General features: G+C 42.9%; 1 protein-coding gene across 2 annotated transcripts in view; it reads left to right on the top strand.

Annotated features, from left to right (window-relative positions):
* Positions 1-14,276, top strand: part of ALDH1A3 (aldehyde dehydrogenase 1 family member A3) — a 39,515-nt gene that overhangs the window by 21,338 nt on the left and 3,901 nt on the right. The window contains exons 7-12 of one of the 2 annotated variants that reach the window (XM_067305553.1): positions 115-228; positions 3,335-3,437; positions 4,477-4,661; positions 10,024-10,188; positions 12,452-12,609; positions 13,820-13,894. In XM_067305553.1, coding sequence (XP_067161654.1) covers positions 115-228; positions 3,335-3,437; positions 4,477-4,661; positions 10,024-10,188; positions 12,452-12,609; positions 13,820-13,894 — 800 coding nt within the window. The remainder of the gene's footprint in view (positions 1-114; positions 229-3,334; positions 3,438-4,476; positions 4,662-10,023; positions 10,189-12,451; positions 12,610-13,819; positions 13,895-14,276) is intronic. The other variant, XM_067305554.1, reaches the window with a different exon arrangement.

The following is a 14,276-nucleotide window of genomic DNA, read 5'->3' as shown; positions in this document are numbered from 1 at the left end:
ATGGTGCAATTAGTTTAGGCTTCCTGAGAACTGAACTACAGCTCTCAGGAGTGCAGACAGGGTCCAAAGTTTTCAAAATCCCTCTCTACAGAGCTCTATTTAACTTCCTTTTAGGTGGGTTTCCCTCCAGGTGTGGTGAACATCGTGCCAGGCTATGGCCCCACAGCAGGAGCTGCCATTTCTACTCATCACAGCATTGACAAAATCGCTTTTACTGGATCAACAAAGGTAGGTGATGGCTTTCTCAAACATCTTCTGTTCCTGTGTGTGTTCTCTCCTAAGACTGCCAGCCATAGAAGACTGAATGATTTTCTGTGTCACCAAAACCATTTTCCATCATTCCTATGTGACAGAATTTCTGAGAAGCATTTGGGATTGGTCTAATTCAGGTCCAGCTGCTTTTATTATTGATCCTTGCACTTGTGATAATCCCACACCTCTTTAAGCTGGGTTTTGCCACACTGCCACGTTTCTGTAAGAACTGTAAGTAATAGATGCTCTGATATAGGCAAGAGGGTCTACCGGAGAGACCTGTGGTGACTTAACATCATGTCATTGACCTAGTGGAGCTTCTGGGCAAGTCTGCCTGCCAATCCTGCCCTGCAAGCATGTGCAACTGGAAAACATGTCAGTCAGCCTTGAACAATTCTTCCTGGGCTTTAGTTACCTCGGAGGAACTGGGGCTTAAATAAAAACATGGCACAGTGCCTGAGGCTTCCACTGCTGACGTGGATGGGATTAACATTTCGGCTTCTTTTGAGACATGCACAGTAAAGCACCTTCTATTGGTTTTTTTCCTGTAAGTAGCTATGGCTGCCTTGTTTAGAAAAGGGGAGAAAGTGAGGCCTCTGCACTGTCACGCACCTGCAGCTGTCCTCTTCTGTACCTACGTGGGAGAAAAGAGCACATTGCTTGGCCTAGTCCATGGAATTGAGCATAGGAATGGCATGCAAAAGAATTTGTTTCCAGTGATCACTGTTGCAAACTCTCTAATGAAAAATTGCTTAGAAATGTGAATGTTTGTTTTTCCACTCACTGCTGTAGGTTTTCCTTGCAGTACATACCCACACCCTGAAGGGGGGCTGTGGGCAAAGAATGGAAATGTTCACACCAACGGTGCAGTTGAGGCAAATACAGTCTTTTCATTTTTATTTCCTTGATGACATTATTCTTGTTGAGCATTTGCTGAATTCATCCATTCTCATGCCTTTCCTCATAATTGCAGAGCGCAATCCATTGCATAATGATAACGAATTACCCTGAAAAGTATTCTTGGTCGATAAAGGTTACTTGTTAAACATTCAAAGGTGTTTCAAACTATATGGTTTGCATTTAACAACAGTACCATCTAGTGGTTTAGTGTACATACTAACTGCACAGTTTATCCCATAGGAGAAGGTCTGTTAAGCCTCTGTTTCTATGTAGAGATCATGGGAACAAACATGAACACAATAAAGTAAAAGTTCAGTGAGTCTTTACTCTCTAGATAGTTGGTCTAATCTAGAAGCTTACCCAGATACATGCTTCTCTCCAAATCCTGGACCAGAAACTTTTAGCTCAGATTAGACTCTGACTGTGTGGAAACAATAGAGCTTATAGATTCATCCAGCCCATATGGATCTGTTTGGGTTTTTAATGAAAAAGGAGTATCCAGTGGATTAGAAGCAGAAGGAAAATCTCAGCTGCTGGAGCCTGTAGGCAAAAAGCTCCTATAGCAAGCATTGTGCTTGTCTTCCTAATCCATAGGTGTGCAGGAAACACCGAGGGAGACAGATTCTTTGCTAATGCATGTATAATTTAGAAGTATTTTCTTCCCCCTCCACCCATCTGTGAGTTCAGCTGCATCTCTGCAGTATTTGCAGCATTATGCCACTGTTTCTGAGCCAGAAAGTGAAGCTAATTTAAAATACATTTTGACTTAGGTTTTTAAGCCCTGCCTTGGGCTCAATGCCAGCCTGAAAATACTGATATTAAACTGCATGAGAATTTTCCCGTCTAGATTTCTTATTTTCCCTCAGTGCTCATCAGATAGCTAGCTTGTAGTCATGACTCTTGTGAAGCTACGTGCATCTTGCAGCACGATGCATCACTTTATTTCTGCTGTCGCTAGGACTTGCTGAGTGATTAGAGGTGATCTGTACCACTAGGCTCAGGAGTCTTGCCTGAATTTTAAAGGCAGTACATGAGAAATGCAGACTTGGAACTGCTAGCCAACTGCCACATGCTTTCCTTGCTCACAGCTCCACACCAGTGCAGTAATATTTTCAGGCAGAAATCAAGTTAAGATTGCCATGTTCAAAGATAAAATACAAGAAGACAAGTCACAAAATGAGGAAATTCAAAGCCAAGGTCACACTTGAAACAAAAAAAAACAAAAAACCCACCTCCTTAACAAATGAGGTTCCCAAATAATTTTAACTCATACTGTTTCTAACAAAATCAGACTACTAAATTATGCTGACTCTTGATTTATGCTGCTCTTGTGAAGAATTCCATTTTTTAAAAATGGAAGAGAAATTGCTATTTTCATGTTCTCCATATAAAAAAGAAATAGGCCAGTCAGTCAGAATTTGGGGAAAATATTTAAAATATTTTTTCTGTGGGGAAGGAAAAAAACTCATTTTGATATTATTTTGATTAAATTTTGAAACAAAAGTAAATCCTTCATTTCAGGAGAGGGTGGCCAGATAAATTCCACCAGAGAGTCAGAGCCGGTTCCTGGGCAGAAGGTGCCAGAACAAAGCTTGCCAGAGCTTATCTGTCAGCATCCTCAGTAATTGCTTGGGAGGGAATGTGTCTCAGCCCCTCTTGTGTGTGAAGCAGCTCAGCCTGAACTGTCAGAAGGAAGTGGGGTTCTCCTAAATGTTAAAATCACTATGTGACTTTCTGGTATGAGAGAGGTAACAGGTAAGAACAGTGAGTTCTTATCACTGCCTTGGCAAGATCTGATTTTAAATATAAAAATTCCTTCCTCATTAACCTTGGAGCCCCTTTGAGTGCCAGGCAGTTGCTCAATAGTTTGCGCTGTCCAGCATGATAAATGCCTTCTTCTGCAGTTCTGGTAACAGATAACTTCAGACTGCAGTTCCTGTAGTTCTCCCACACAGACCATAATTTCATATCTGCCTAAAAGAGATGATAATTCTGGGTCTGTTCTTGACCCAATACTTCACAGCAGTAGGAAACTCAAACCATTTAAGAGTGCTGTCCCTGACTTATGCCTGCTTCAGCCACCCACCAGGCTCTTCTGCCCTTGTTAGCATCCCACTTGAAACACTGAATTAAGACTTTCAGGAGGAACAGCCCATATCCTCTTTGTGTCTCAATACTACAGGTTGGAAAACTGATCAAGGAAGCTGCTTCTAAAAGCAACCTCAAAAGAGTGACATTAGAGCTTGGAGGAAAAAACCCCTGCATTGTGTGTGCAGATGCAGACTGTAAGTATGGGCTGCCGTGTCTGTATTTGCCATAAGACACTACGAGTGTGGTGCGCCCTGCGTGCCTCTGCTGTCCTTTGGCAGCTAGCAGGGCTGGTGTTCTCCCCCAGGCCCCTCCATCCCAAAGGTTGCAGAAAACTCCTGTTCTAGAGCATGATGGCGTCATTCTGCACTGGAACCGTCTCCCAGCATGGGGAGGATGCCTGTGGCAAATGAGCAGACCATTATAGCACTGCCTTCTCTGAGGGTGGCTGGAGTTGCAGATAGGACACATTGCATTTGTGCCTCTCTGCTGTTGTGGTACCTTCCCTTTGAGCTGCAGAGCCTGAGCCAAGCACTGTTTCCTAAAATGCAGCCCCCCTGCAGACATTGCTATGACAGGAGAGTTTACTAGGACCTGATCTAATCCTTCCTTCTTCTTCCTTCCTCTAATCCTAGAGGGTCTGCAGGATTTGTTTCATGTGGTTCTCTTGTGTTAGTGAGTAGCACTAGGAGATGTGTTTAACCTGTGACCATCAAAGTGATTTTAAAAACTTACTTGGCTTGGGGAAAATACTGTCCACTTTCCTGCATAGCACGTGTAGGTTAAAAGCAATACATATTTGTGCCGTCTGCTAACAGTGAGCATTACAAGGACCTGGTCTGAGCTGGTTATACAGCAGAAGGGCACGCTGCTTTCTAAACAATCACTACTGAAACTAGTCTTCAGGAACTCATACATGGTATCTAGGGATCCACAATTGAATTCTAACATGGGATTAAAAACTAGTTACTACCCTGAACGAGACCTTGTGGAAGAAGGTGTCAGAGCCCATGACAAACCAGACCCTGGGACAAAAAGCAGGGGGCTGCTGGAAGTAGTAGGGAGCTGGTTTAGGGGCAGTGCAAGGCCTTGTGAGTGCCCCTAATGGGTATGGACCATTGTCAGCAGCTTTTAAGGAGACTTTCCAAGGGAGAAAGGAAAAAATTAAGGCTGGAAACATCGAAAGGCAGAAACTGTGCATGTAGTAATGCTTTTCCCTCCTGGGCTGTCCTGCAGTGGACTTGGCAGTGGAATGTGCCCATCAAGGCGTGTTCTTCAACCAAGGGCAGTGCTGCACGGCTGCCTCGCGAGTGTTCGTGGAGGAGCAGATATACCCAGAGTTTGTCAAGCGCAGTGTGGAGTATGCCAAGAAGCGACTCGTTGGAGACCCCTTTGATGCCCGAACTGAACAAGGACCCCAGGTAACTGTGTGCCTGAGAACAGTTGTTGTTTGGTTTTTGGTTAAGCTTTTGTTTAATTCTCCTTGGATAAATATTATCCTTGTGAATATGGTCCCAGCAGAAGCCCCAAGGGGTGAGTAATGTATCATGGCTTTATTTTTCTTTCTATTTTAAATACCAGTTAATCACAACTGTTGAAATGTTATGTTGTAATTTTTTTTTAACACAAATGTATTTAATTCACTACTTAGCCAGCTTTATGCAAGGGGCTGTCTCCCTGGTACGATAATACAAAACTTGTTGCAGTGAGGACTAAAGATGCACAGAAGAGCGCAGCTGCAGAAACGATCATTCAGCTACTGGGCTGTGTTGGTGATGACAAGTAGTTAGAGCCCAGAGACTCGAGTCCCCACTTTCCCTTTCCTCTTCTGCCCCCTTATGATCCTTTGGTGAGGTTTCAGCTGAGTTGGAAAGAAGAACCATGCCAAGCCAATGTCACAACCAGTCTTGTCAATGCTTCCAGAGCCTTCATCTTATTTCTTCCTTCCAAATTGATCTGAGCTGTGGTGGAGAACTCTGGAAGATGATGATCCTAGGGTCAGATCTTCAAACAAGGCCACTGTTTGCTACTAAAATTAAAGGGAGAATCCCAGAAAGCTATAGCCTAGGTCATGTGTTCCCAGTGCTACCTTTTTCTTCCTTGATACGGTACAGGATTCCCCAGAGAAGGGATGACCCTGGGGGACATCTGCCTCCTTATCTGGAGCTCTAGGCCCATGCACACTTGATACGTATGTGGCAAAACCTTGCTGCATATCTGCATGTATGGGGATATGATGATGTATAGCCCCCGTTCATGCTGGGGCTGCACCTATCCCTGAAACTTGCCTTGAAAGAGATCTCAAACTTCTCAGCTGTCTTGCTAGGGAAATATTCATGTGCTGGAACCTGTTTCAGCAGAGATGAGCTGACCCTCAAACTATTCCAGGGTCTGCTCTTACCTTCTGTTCAGGGCTCTCAGCTTTTCAGGTTTGTTTGTGTTTTTTGATGTAGTATCAGCTTAAGCCTTACCTAGCTTTTGGTAGCAGTAAGCGAACTGCATTTATAGTCGGTCCCATGAGGACCACCTTCAGCTGGCTGCTCTGATAGAGACCATTGACTTCATAGGAACGGCCCCTGAAATCATAGGGAGTAGCTATGTGGTTTTAAAGGGTGAGCAAAATGTGTAGGACTGGGCTGCTTATTTCAATTCGTCCATCCCCCCCCAACACTTGCCGGGCCCTGTCAGAGCACTGACAGAGCACTTCCCACTCCTTGCATGCAGAGCTATAGTTAAGGGTAATGGTAAGTGGGGATAACAGTCTGGAGAGATTGCAGATACGGCCCATTTGTCCTCTCTCCTTGTTCTGGCTTAGCAGTTACACTTGTAGTAGCTAGGAGAAATAGGACTCCCCCAGCCTGAACTTCTCCGCCTGACAACTGTCAAACCCAGGAGTGGAAGGTGTGGTGAGAGTGGGAGGAAACTGCTAATCTCAAAGCTTTCATGTGGCTCCAGGTGCAAAGGAGCAACCACTTCCTCTGCCTTTGCATTGTTCGCTGTCTTTCTGGAGCCTGTGCTGTGAGATGCAACACACAGAAATTCAAGCTTAAAAATGTAGAAGAGGGAAATGATGCAGTGTCACAAGGGCTTAAAGTACCTCCAAAAGTAGCAAAGATTCACACCTGCCCTCAAGTTACTGTTCAACTGTAAAGATCTAGATCAGGTTTCTCCTCTGTTCTTGAAGTCAGCTGCTCTACTGTGAGGTTGGTTTTGTTTTGAACTGACAGAGAAGGGAAGAATTACCAGGAAAAAAAAAATGCTTCCTCTTCTCCTTCGGTTCTCCTTGTCAGGCCTCAATTATTTCAGATCCAGATCATTGCATTTATTCTTCTTCTGTGGGTCAGGGTGAACATATGGAACAGCGTTACTAAAACTGGGCCATCTTGTGCTGTATAGACCTGTTCTGGGGTGATCGCTGGCTTAGAAGCCAACAGTGTGAAGGTATTGGAGCCAGCCCTTATGTTGAAGATGGTTATAGCCCATGATCTTTATAGTCCTATATCAATTCCAAGAGTTTGCAGCCAGACAACAGGCCCAAGACCCTATACAGAGTTCAAAGACAGATGCAGGAGATCCTCTGCAGTCCAGACTTTGGGCTCGTGCTCTGTAAAACTAAGCCAGACCATGGCTGAGCATAGTGCTCAAAGCAGCTGCTGAGACAACATGAAGCAGGACAGCATGGGGTGATGGACAATACTGTTCCCCAAGAACTTAAAGTTGATATAAACTGGTCCTGAAAATGTGGTCCTGTCTGCAGTTGCTTATTCCTGTATTGCAGCTGCACTTGTGACTGAGGAACTGGCTGATTCAGGTCTAAACCAGCCTTTTCATGAGTGGGGAAGAAAGGCAGATTTTTACCCAAATCGGTTTCCTGATGTGGATTACTGTGCACTGGCATGGATGCTCATGGCATGGGTATGGGGAAAGGACAGTGTGAGCTGCAGCATTGGGTTATGCTGATCTAAACTGCCCTGCCTTGCTCTGATCAAAAGTAGGTCGAATTTAATCAGTATTGCACAGAAATGAGACATGCTTCTGCTGTGGCTTTTCCAGAACTCACATGTGTCTGAGTATGTTGGCTGGCTGGGAATTCAAAGGACGCCACAAGAAACGTGAGGTCAGGGTTGTTTGATTAGAGTGCCAACCTCAAATGTACATCAAGGGCATTTTTTAAGTGTATTCCTGTAAGCTGTGTCACAGGAAATAATAAAATAAATCTGCACAGGCGGCAAACTGGTTAACCAGTGTACCATAAAATTGTGAACAGCAGACTGCATTAGATGAGACTAGGGTCCCGATAGATGAAAACAGGGATTAGACTAGAACAAGACTAGACCAGTCTTGTCACTGTAAAACCCCAAATCCCAGGATATACAGCCCATACAGCCTCGTCTACAGGAAGAAAATAAGCCCTAAAGCTGCCCTGTGGCACTTACTAGCCAGAAGTTATTCAGCCCAAGCCTTATTGCTTGATTTTTAAGACACCAAATATTTTTCTTAGACTATAAATATTTGTGTACTTTAGGATTAAGGCACGAGAGCAGAATATAACTGCAGTCTGTTCAACACAAATATGGGATTTATTCTTTAGGATTACAGATGATAGGTTAGGAAAAGGAAAAACTGCTTCTTGCAGTCTTGGCTTAAATGAAGCAAGATGTGAAGATTTGGGGATTCTCAGCATCACCCTGTTCTTGTAAGAGCTGCCTTCTCTTTCAAATTAGATGGATGAATAGTAGAATTTGCTCTGCCAGATCATATGCTTTCAATAGAAATCAATACTCAAATTAAACCATAAGTAATAATGGAGGAGGGGGCAGAATTTATACAAGCCTTGCAAGCTCTAGTTAAAATGACAAACAGTTCCTCCCTTGCATGTCATTTTTTACAAATGTTTTCTTTCTCTAATGTCTTTTCATCTAACTCTAGTTTGCCTTGCAACAAATTACAGCTGTATAAATATCCTTGTTTTGTTTGCTGTGATGTGAAGTGGCTGAACTAGATTGGTCTGGATCACAGACATGCCAGGATGGAAAGCACTTGCAGATATTTTCAAATTATTTACATTTGGCAACTAAGCAACTAGACAAATAGACAACATGTATGACGCATGCCAAACTTTCTATGTTACACCTTGTAGCCTACATGAGGAGACACATTTTCTCATGTAGTAACATGTATTAAATGTTTCCTTTGGTAGCATTTTACACACAAGAGAACATGAGCACTCAGTACCGAGTTGTCTACAGGGCATGTGATATGCACATCTGTGTGGCAGGAGATGTGCTGTTCTCTGTTTTCCCTCTGTACCAGAAGTACCCAGAGGAGACACTCCTGAAGCTTTGATGTTTTTCCAAAAGCACGAGAACTTGGATTGCATGTGGCCAGGATTAACAAAGGACAGGGTATAGTCTGTAATCTGGAGGAGCTGCATATGGAACACTCTATGTTCAAACAGTCCCAACTGGTGACTGGCTCTGCTGAAATAAAAACAGATGTCTAGGGAAGGGTATAGAACCAGGGCAAACATTTGGAGATGACTGGCATTCAGAATAACCTTCCAGGCTGCTCCTTGAGCCAGTGGCAGAGTCTTCTATTTATTTCGCCTCCATGAATTCGTCCAGGTTTCTCTTAGTTTTATTTTTTTAATAACTCTGTAAGACTTTTCCCATCTGCAGCATGCTGTGATGAGGTGTTCCATGGCTTAATTATGCAACATGCAATTAGCCACATCCTTTTGTTTGAAACCTGACAGTACTTGCAATATGATACTGCACGTGGGGCACAAAAGAAGTACTAGTACTGATCAGAAGCACTGTGGGCTTGCGCGCCTCTTCCCAGCACGTGTGACCCAGTGTGCTTGTGGGGTAAGCGGTGCAGGAGTACACAGCTGTGCAACTCCAGTGTCTGTACTCACATTAAAGGCTAGTAACACAGTAGTGCTAGCCATTTGAGCTTGCTGCATATTTAGGTGTGGGTGGGAAGGGGTTAAGCAAGGTTGGTAATTAAAAGTGAGGATATGGATGTCCAATCCTGCCAGTCCAGAGAACCAGAAAATGCTGGGATGCTGCTAGTCTCTAAGATACTTGAAAGGCGATTCTGATATTAAAAATATGGCTTTAGTGCAGTAGTTGTTCTGAAACCACTCCACTAACAGGGCTTATCTTTGTGACTGTGTGGAAGGAGATGGAGGCAGAGCTGGTTGGGTTCTTCAGCTTTCAAGCTGGAGGCAGATAGCTATGGGTGAAGTTGCACATTATAGCTAAGTCAGCTTAACAGTTTATACCCTGCTTCTCCCTCCTTTGCACTGACTCTGTTGCTCATCAGATTCCTTGCTGAGCTGGCTCAGCTTGTTAGCCCAGCAGAAACCCATCTCAAGCCATTCTTATTGTGCTAGTGAGCTAAATCAGTGCATGGAGAAGTTTAGGAAAGTCCCAGAGCTGGTATGAGCTAAGCCTTGGACATGCATGGTGGAGGAAGGGGAAGAGTGGGAAGGCTCCTTCCACATAGCAGCAAACTATTAGATCAAATTAATCCATCACATGCAATTTCACCTTCTGTTTTTTGTGGCTCAGGGCTAAGCCCACATCCTGTCTTTCAGCGTACTCATTGTATGAATGCAGTATCATAGAATGGTAAATGAGATGTAAACTTACCCAGTGTGACAATATCGTGCAGACATAACCCTGGGCCTCGTAACATGGCTCCAGCAGGATTCAGTCTCTGAAACACAGTGATAATAAAGGCACCGCTGTCTGTTTCCTTTCCTTTTGTGTCTGACAGATTGACCAAAAACAGTTTGACAAAATCCTGGAACTGATAGAAAGTGGGAAGAAAGAAGGTGCTAAGCTGGAATGTGGGGGTCTTGCCATTGAAGACAGAGGCCTCTTTATAAAACCCACTGTGTTTTCGGAGGTCACTGACAACATGCGTATCGCCAAAGAAGAGGTACAGTACAAGCCACCTGAACCTTTAGACGCATTTACCACTATAAATGACAAAGCAGCTGTAGAAAAGAGACATTGCCATGGTTTGAAGTGAAAACCTGAGAGAAGAGTTATTTCAGTCTACAATGTCCTAAAAACTACCTAATGATGAAATCTGTGCATCTGCAAAGTGGGCTTTAATCTGGGGGCTGAGGGTAGAAGTAACAAATGTGACAGAAGGAGGACAGCAGAACAGGCAAAAATACTGTCAAAATGTTTTAGTAGTTTTTTTATCTCCTTGTGCAATAATGGGGTTTCTGGTTGCCAGCACTTTCTAATGCCTTTCTGCTTTCCCCTGTTTTGTTTGGTCTTTCAAAAGGGAAGTAGCCCTGTGAGTTTGCTCACCATACCATAACAAACCCATATATGAACACAGTGGATAATACTGTCCTAAAGCATTTGGGTCCTATTTCAGGAGAATTTGATATAATGCAAAATACGTGCAAAAGCCTTACCTAGATATAGCTGCTATAAATGCTGCTTCTGAATAGCAAATAGTGGTGATGGGGCAGGGGGGTCAGAAAGAATCCTTGATCTGAAAGCTCTACAGAAATAACTGAAGCTATTGCAGGTTGGAGCAATTCTATGTCTTCTTTGACCCATAGTTTGACAGGTTTTTGAGACAGAGCTGGGTTCTCCTACTCTAAGCAGGCTGATGTTTGTGCGTGCCATGTGCTCTTAGAGACTGCCTCCTAAGTAGACTTGAAACTGCTCAGTTGTGGTACCTGCTGATTCAAACTGAGAGTCCAGGATAATGTGGGTTCTTGCTCCACCGTTTTGTATTGCAGAAAGGTGGGACCAGAATGCTGGGACCTAAAGCTGATGAGGGAAGGAATGACCCTGCTATATTGCTATCAAAGAACTTTTCCCAAGTAGCGTTAGCATCTGAAATAATCCCAGATTCTGTTCTCGTGCTGAAATCCCCTGAGGCTGACCGTTTTTTTCCAATATGAAAATATGGCCAAGGCCAGTAAAGTGCAGATCTAATACTCTGGCTTTCATTATTCATATGGAGAAAAATTGAACAAGCTGCATGTGATTAGATCCTGTGATGTTCCTTTGAAATATAGTTAATCTACTTTTCATCATGTTCCCCAATGGAAAATAAGTAGTTGCCAAAGTCCAACTGGCACTTGTGTTTTATAGTTTAGCCCAGTGCTTTTTATGGGGCTGCTTACTGTTCACTTCTGGCAAAATGTTTAGATGTCTCAGATCTGCCACAGAATCTCTAAGGAACCTGGGAAAGATATCCATCAGTCTGGGCATGAGTTATATTCTAAAAATAGAGGGGAATAAGAACTGAAAATCCCATGACAGGCTTTTTTTTTTTTTTTTAATGAACTGTCTCCAAATCCCAAGTCATGATTCATGAGGCTTATCCAGTTTCATTCATTTGCAGTTTTGTTGGAAATGCACATTCTTTCTTTGCCTAGGAGCAAGACTACAGTTAAGTACCTGGACCTTCCAAAATGAAGGAATTTAGAAACACTTGCATAAGCCAAAAGGCCAGGCAAATTCCTGAGCGTGGCGCTCAAGGTGGTGCAAGTGAGACTGTATCTCAGATTCAGCAGGGGATTATTGCCCTGCAAGACCATGCAGGCCAGAAAAGTGCCCTGCCCTTGGTATTGGACTTGACAAGAGACTCTGTGCCAGAAATCACGAAGTACTGTGTTTGCAGGCTGCCTTTATACTGGCAATCCAGGATGCCAAGTTTGTGGTGAAACACATACACAGTAAATGCACTGAATGCAAATAAACTGCATACACTTACAAAAGCAAAGCTAAAGCTGAGGAAGAAAACTTACAATATCTGAAATATATTAATTACTTTTTTAGTGAACTCTACTTCTGAGTCCAAAAGGAGAATGACTCGTAAATGTAGACGGAATGAATCATTTGCAACTTCTCCAGATCTAACTCTGCTCATTTTGATTGTTATAGATGACTTTTCACATGTAGATTACAAAACCCTTATAATCAGAAGGAAACCTGTTAGTTGCTGGATCTTTGCATTTATGTTAATACTACAGAATATCACTGTACTTCCTTTGAACCCAGTTTCATTGGTAATTCCCAAGAGACTCTACCAGTGACTTCTGGAGGATGTTAGGATTGTTCTAACATTTCAGATATAGTATCCAAACAGAGCTTTTGATTCTGATTACTTCAAAATTACCATGAGTAGCGAAGACTTTCCTGTACTAATATTTAATTGAAATGTGTAGATTTTTGGGCCAGTTCAGCCAATTATGAAGTTCAAGAGTATAGAAGAGGTCATAAGAAGAGCTAACAATACTGAGTATGGACTCACGGCTGCAGTGTTCACAAAGAATCTGGACAGAGCATTAACATTAGCTTCTGCATTGCAGTCGGGAACTGTCTGGTAAGTAGTGCGTGACCTGAGTGCGAGCTGGGATTGTGTGTGTTTGCTGGGAGGGGAAGAGGGATGTGTCATTTGGAAACCTGTGTAAATGCTGGAGGCCAGATGCATTAGTAGTCTGTTTAGTTCTTGATATTCTGCTCAGAAGCAACATGCATTCATCAAAATCAGGTGGTGAGAAGAGGGCCAGGCAGTCTGGAGAGAAATGGACTGTTCATTTGGTCAGTGTAGTTCTTCATCTGGAAAATTTTGAAGTTATATGGGGCTGTAGTAAGTTTCATGAAACATGATGCCCTCCAAAATCCTGTATTTAGAAAAATGCGATTCTGATGATCTTTAGGTAGCATCAGATGGGGTCTTGGACCTTGCACGAATCAGTATGGGCAGTAGATGGCATCACATCACTGTCTGAAAGACAAGTAGATACTTTTGCTCACAAAACATATTTTGTATTAGAATCATTTTAAAGACAAAAATGGAATCCTGATTTTTTTCCACTGAAGATAGGAATTTGATCTGATTTGGATGCATACAGAGGATCAATTTTAAGAGTTGGCACCAGAAAAATCTGTCTCTTCCGATAATATTTACATAAAAATAGGATATTGGGCTTTGAAGGATATATGTACTGTATGTATCTGAAGGTACAGTCCTACTGCATCAAGCCACACCTGGCTTGCTTCAGTCATCTGATCACACCAGGATGCTGAGGAAGTGTCTGCACTAACTCCCTCTACCTAGTGTCTACAGAAGTGGGGCTAGCACTTCGGGTTTTACTGCAACACAGGTCTAATTCAGTCCAACTGTTTTTGTCTACCTGCAAGTGGAAGGTGGGGTCTGCTTATGAGTGTCTAGATGGCCTTCTGGTGAACATGGACATTTCGGAATCTGTTTCATTAAAGTAGGGAATAGATTGGGCTTTTGGTTATCTTTAAGTATGACTCTGAACATAGCATTAATTCCAGCTCAAGCATGAGTGGCTTGGCCATTAGGGATTGGGAAGTGAGACAGGAGTCAGATTCTGAACATCACTCAAATGTTTTCCTTTCTGTAGCAAAATAAGATTTTATTGCTAAAATATAATTTCTCAAGTGAATGAACTGTATAAAGGAAAAAATGACAGCTGTCAGCCTTTTCTAGTATTGCTGCTTTGTCATCATCTTGCTTTTTCTTGGTGTTGAATTGTCTTTTACAATTGATGTTTTTATTATAGGATCAACTGTTACAATGCGCTCTATGCACAGGCTCCTTTTGGTGGCTTTAAAATGTCAGGCAATGGCAGAGAACTGTAAGTTTGCTCAGTATTTTGTTTATGTGTGGATGATAGGTGCAATAACAGTTGTGACTTGGTGAGAATATTGTTGAATTTGCTTTTAAACCATCAGGCTTGCAACTTGCTGCACAGAGAGGTGCTAGGACATTCACTGCAGTACAGCATGGATGTAAAGCACAGGTTTGAGAACATGAGCAGTGCCTTCAGGAGTCCTTCACCTACTTTATAAACTCTTAAATACCCGCAGTTCAGTCAATTCACTTGCAAGCGTTTTTCCTTCATTAAATTTTTGGATCAAGGGCGAGGTGTGACACCCCAGCCTGGGGCTGCTCATACCCACCTCAGACCTCCTCCATCTTTATATCCCGGTAGCTGCGTCTCACTTGACAGCTCTGTC

This window comes from Apteryx mantelli, chromosome 15, assembly GCF_036417845.1.
Source record: "Apteryx mantelli isolate bAptMan1 chromosome 15, bAptMan1.hap1, whole genome shotgun sequence".
Lineage (NCBI taxonomy): Eukaryota > Metazoa > Chordata > Aves > Apterygiformes > Apterygidae > Apteryx > Apteryx mantelli.
This window is presented reverse-complemented; position numbering and strand designations above follow the sequence as displayed.